Here is a 5,397-nt window from a genome sequence, read left to right on the forward strand (position 1 = left end):
AAAGGCAAGACATTCTTGTACGGTCAACAACGACATTGCAACTCGAGACCATGGTACATGCATAGGATAATTGTATTTATCCTTCTATTTCAAGTAGTACGGTCAACGACGACATCGCAACTCGAGATCATGGTACATGCATAGGATAATTGTATTTGTCCTATTTCAGGTAAAGGCAAGGCATCCCGAGTCTCTAAGAGTGTTAGGCAGAAATTTAGAAAAATCCTAGAATGATCACCACGTATTCAACTAACAAGATAATTCAATTGGCTTCATTTTAGGCTTAGATTTGATGCAATTTGAATATCTGATGAGTCTAACATCCACATAGCAGCACACATCACATAAGCATACATTATATAATAAAACATTCGATAAAATGAGCAATTAACCAAACAGTACTTTTCAATCTCCAGCAACTAAAACAGAGGGCGTTAGAAAAGAAGAACCCGATCGATTAAAAAACTAATCACTTGAAGACCCATCGTCAATCCCATCTTCATGATCTCTCACCACTTTCTCGATTATCTTTCTGCGTACGCCTTCGAGCATGGATTTTCTCGATTCATCGTTTCCAGACTGACCATCGTTGAGCACTGGATCTGCTTGACAAAGAACTAATGCAACACCTGAAAACCATCAACCAAGAATTACATGATCATTTGCAGGATATGAAGAGCTTGCAACCAAAATATGATCAACAACTTAGAAAAGCTTCAGATAAATGGTTTCAGAAATTTCTCATCTGGACATGTCCTCCATAGTTGGCAGATAAAATACTTCGACTACAGAAAATGAAAGGAGTCCTTCCACTAACCCAAAAGAATCAAACATAGCTCATGCTTGCAAAAAAAAAATATTGGGTAATAGACACCCATGGACACATTAAATGTGAGATCCCACGTTGGTTAGGGAGGAGAACGAAGCATTTTTTATAAGAGTGTGAAAACCTTTCCCTAGCAGACGCGTTTTATAAACCTTGAGAGGAAGCCCGAAAGGTAAAACCCAAAGAAGACAATATCAGCTAGCAGTGGGCTTGGGCTGTTACAAATGGTATCAGAGCCAGACACTACCCGAAGGGGTGTGGACATGAGACGGTGTGCCAACACGAACGCTGGACCCTGAAGGGAAGTGGATTTGAGGAGTCCCACATCGATTAAAGAACGAGTGTCAACGAGGACGCTGGACCCCGAAGTGAGGTGGATTGTGAGATCTCACATTGGTTGGGGAGGAGAACAAGACATTCTTTATAAGGGCGTGGAAACATTCCCCTAGCAGATGCGTTTTAAAAACCTTGAGGGGAAGCCTAAAAGGGAAATCCCAAAGAGGACAATATCCGCTAATAATGGGTTTAGGCCATTAAACCTAGCAACCTTTCTTTCAAATCTCCTCTTATGATCTATCAACTTCCCAAAATATTCTACCATTTCTTTCAAACTAAATTCTCCGCAATACAACAAAGAAACAAGTCTACTGCAAAATCCGGCCCTTATCCCAAAATGGGGGGAGAACCTCCTCAATCGTAGTGCCACAAACCCTGTCTCAAGCTAAACATAACCCAATCAACCAAGGAAGCCCATGAATTCCACTTCACAAGGTCACAGAACCAACACAACTCAATGGCTTAGAACTCAACCATATAACACAATTTCAAATGCAAAGTTTGCCCATGATAAAATCATTGGTATCACATAAATGAGGAAAGTGATACCATGCTTTCAAATATCTAACCAAATAAGAGTGCTGAACGTTGAACAATAACAAAATGATGTATAACTAACTAGAAACAGTTGCAGAGGACACAAACCAAACCAAATGGGCATTCATAGTTGTTTATAAATGTGTACCTTCTGGCGTGCATCTTCTGCCAAAACTTCGAAGGCCCACGTAGTTTGCTTTCACTGCACCATTGTTGTAAACTAACAAAGTAGGAAGATTACAATCTGGGTAGTTGGGAATGCAATCTGTGGATATTATTTTAACAAATTTTGTGGCTGGATATCTTGTGGCCAGTTCTTGCAAGCAATTCATCAACACATCGCATTCTTGAATTCTATCATGAGATCATAATATAACATAAAAAGGATATTAACACACCATAGAGTAAATGTCAACAGAATGTAAAGAACATAAAAACATTTGGGGCGTTGGATATGGACGGTACCCTTCTTTGTAGAGAATAACAACAACCCAAACATCAGATGGAGCCTGTGAAACCTCACGCACAAAATCTGACCCTGATATTGGATTTACTGATCCAAATTTAGAGATTTTAGCTGCTTCTCTAATCTCCACCAACCTCTTTTTCCTATCCCAAAAATAAAGTTGCATCAAGTTCAGAGATTTTGTAATTCTTTTGTCACAGAATCTCAAATGATATGGATTCAATACAAGTAAGAAATTGGATGAATAAGAAATATTAGGGAATGAATTAACTAATAAACAAGATGGTGAAAAACTAATTTAAGAGACAATCTCATACTTGTTGAATGGAGAAGGAAAATTTAGATTTCCTTCAATTAATAAATTAATCAATGTCATATGATTTCCTCCTGGCCACCAAATTGACCAATTCAGCATCAACTGATCTCAGTTTTTCTTTAGTTCTACCAGCAATGAATAAAATTACACAAAAGCAACAACCAAACATGAAAGGTTAATGAAGAAAACCAACCTATACTCTTGGAGAAAGTTGTCATCATCAAGATCTAGATCATCCTCAAGGTCTTCAAGCTCCTCTTCAGTCTTCTGGTCAATCCAAGACTTGTCTTTGGAGACGGATGCCTCATCTTGGGCAGGCGTGAAGGCTGGTGGCTTGAATGGAGCAGGCTTTGGAGGTAGGTTTCCCAACTTTGCCTGAATATCATCCCATTGAGTGGAGGCTCCTTCAACATCCTTGTACACAAAGTGATAATCACCCATTGTTTAGTGAGTTCTACAAGGTACAGGCTTTTCTGCAGAATATACTCAATTTTGTGAGGATCAAGTGCATAATCTTGCAAGAGGTTTATTTTAAATTTGTCAGTAACAAGTAGCACATCCTGCAAAATATAATTCAATGTAATGATAACAAACAATTGAATGAAAAATTAACATTAATCAACACTACAACTAAAACCCGCAAAAACAAATACAAAAGCCAAGAACAGCGTATGAAAGAAAAGGTTGAACCACCCTAAACTAAAATATAGTGATTGCTTAAATTCCCCCCATGAAATATTAATGGTGAAATTTAGACCCTCCAAAGCTCATGTGTATAAAAATTAGATCACTTTATTAACATGGTTCAAAATTTAGGTTCTTTTAATTTTTATCATCTTAAATACAACAACCATGCTTGCTGTGTGATACTGAGAATGGTTTTTTCCCTTCCATGGAGAAGCTTGAAATTGAAGCCAAAAGTGATATTTCTATCAAATTCTGGAGCATTATGAAATCTTAAATATTACAAGAAAAATCATAGAAGAAAATTTGGAAGCTAAGCAAACCCTTATTTATTTTCTTTTCTCCACCTCCTTTGTTTCCTTTAATGAAGGAGAATGCATCTTGAGTTTCGGCCTCTCCCTATTTCTTTTGGAACGAGGTAATTGAATGAGACTGATTGAACGAGGTAAACTCAATCACTTGCCTTTACAGTCGAGGAAATGAATTAGCTGCTTTGAAAGCCGAAACAAGATGAAACTCAATCACCATTCGTCTTCGCTCCTTCGTCAGGCCGACTCTCTTCCATAAAGATATATATGGATATGTCTCCCTCAAACACAGTAAAGGAGTAAGGAATGTTTCTTCGATCAGTCTTTGATCAGTCTTTGGTTACAGGAGAGTAAAAGAGGAAGAGGTCCTTCCATGACACAAATTTCCATGTCCTATCTCATGAATGTTTAAGATCAAAAAAGTTTTACCTTTATATCAAACACACACAAAAACTGAACAGTTTTGGTCTAGAATTCTAGAACTATACTTCTGTTAAGGAATGTTGGGAAGGAATCCCACATTGGCTAATTAAGAGGTTTATCATGGGTTTATAAGTAAAGAATAGATCTCCATTGATATGAGGCCTTTTGGGGAAACAAAAAGCAAAGCCATGAGAGCTTATGCTCAAAGTGGACAATATCATACCATTGTGGAGGTTCATGATTCCTAACAACTTCTACCGTGGATAGTCAGATTTGATACCATCTTGAACCAATTAAGTAAAGAAAAATACATATTTGGAAATATAGATATCCACACTTATAGCAACTGGAGAGAAGCTGAAAAAACTTAAAAGCTGAAAAATGCAAAAATAAATAAAACAGGACAACATATCCTAAATTGAATGTGTCCATACACATATATGGATCAATGCGCACAAGTGTTTTCAATTTGAAACAACCATATCCATGAGCAGGTTTTAGTTTTTCAAATACATTCTAAAAGACGGTCAAATCCAATTCATGCCACTTTACCTATAATTATTATGAATTTCCATCTAAGAAGATGGGTTTCTGTAATTCCCAACAACATTAAAAATGGATAATGGAATTAGCCAGGAAAAAAAACCACCTAGTGAGATAAAGATAGGGCTCTAATTCCCAAACAAAGTAAATTTGCTAGGAATGATAAGCTGAAATCTGCCAGTAGGATATCCTCAGCCAGATCGGCCAAGATCTATCTAGGTCATTCAACACATAGTTCGAATCACAAAATCGGAAGTGTTCGAAAAAGAATTATGAATCATACAAGAGGACAAAATTATGGAAAATAGATTTGATCCAACTTGATAGATTACCGGAGAGAAGGAAATGGATTACTTAGGAAGAGGCGGCGTGGCTGGCGGCGGTGNGATTTGATCCAACTTGATAGATTACCGGAGAGAAGGAAATGGATTACTGAGGAAGAGGCGGCGTGGCTGGCGGCGGTGGCGGCGGCGAGAAAGAAGAGAATTGCTGAAGAGAAGAGGGGGGGATCGTCAAGGGCGACTGTGCGTGCTGGGTGCAGCCCACCGTAAACGAAAGAAAGAGGAGAATAGCCAGATCGTGGACAGATTAATGGAGGTGGCAGCTACAAGGGCTGAAGGCGACTGTTTTGGGGAAATTTCGTTGTGTATTTTAAAATTTATTATTATTATTACTCTTATTATTTATTTTAATAATTATTTTAAAAATATATAAAGTTAACGTGTTGTTACTGTCCCGGTCTCCTATTTTAATCCTATCAGCTAAAATTTTCTATTTATACAGTAATTGGGTTCTCAAAATCTTTTGGGGTTTATAAGTGAGGAATACTAGCACTATTGGTACGAGACCTTTTTGGGGAAGCCCAAAAACAAAGCCACGAGAGCTTATCCTCAAATTTGACAATATCATACCATTTGTGGAGAACCGTGATTCCTAACATGGTATCAGAGTCATGCCC

General features: G+C 37.8%; 1 protein-coding gene across 2 annotated transcripts; it reads right to left on the bottom strand.

Moving 5' to 3' along the window:
- Positions 1-254: 254 nt before the first annotated feature.
- Positions 255-5,007, bottom strand: LOC111796931 (phosducin-like protein 3). Of its 2 annotated transcripts, none has more exons than XM_023679749.1 (5): positions 4,772-4,829; positions 2,675-2,954; positions 2,165-2,308; positions 1,848-2,053; positions 255-629 (listed from the first exon to the last, which is right to left on the bottom strand). In XM_023679749.1, the coding sequence occupies exons 2-5, from the start codon at positions 2,920-2,922 to the stop codon at positions 466-468; spliced, it is 762 nt and encodes a 253-aa protein (XP_023535517.1). In that variant the 5' UTR covers positions 2,923-2,954; positions 4,772-4,829; the 3' UTR covers positions 255-465. The 2 variants fall into 2 exon arrangements, with proteins under 2 accessions (XP_023535517.1, XP_023535516.1); XM_023679748.1 differs by lacking the exon at positions 4,772-4,829 and adding an exon at positions 4,851-5,007 and having other exon boundaries at positions 259-629.
- Between the last annotated feature and the right edge of the window lie 390 nt (positions 5,008-5,397).

The sequence above is a fragment of the Cucurbita pepo genome, chromosome LG06, assembly GCF_002806865.2.
Source record: "Cucurbita pepo subsp. pepo cultivar mu-cu-16 chromosome LG06, ASM280686v2, whole genome shotgun sequence".
Taxonomy (NCBI): domain Eukaryota; kingdom Viridiplantae; phylum Streptophyta; class Magnoliopsida; order Cucurbitales; family Cucurbitaceae; genus Cucurbita; species Cucurbita pepo.

What these genes read in the sequence shown, in the direction of transcription:
- LOC111796931 (XM_023679749.1), bottom strand. Translation starts at nt 2,922, where the DNA reads ATGGGTGATTATCACTTTGTGTACAAGGATGTTGAAGGAGCCTCCACT. An exon ending in AACTTTCTCCAAGAGTATAG is followed by an intron (nt 2,309 to 2,674) that starts GTTGGTTTTCTT and finishes TTTTTGGGATAG; the next exon opens with GAAAAAGAGGTTGGTGGAGA. An exon ending in GTTATTCTCTACAAAGAAGG is followed by an intron (nt 2,054 to 2,164) that starts GTACCGTCCATA and finishes ATCTCATGATAG; the next exon opens with AATTCAAGAATGCGATGTGT.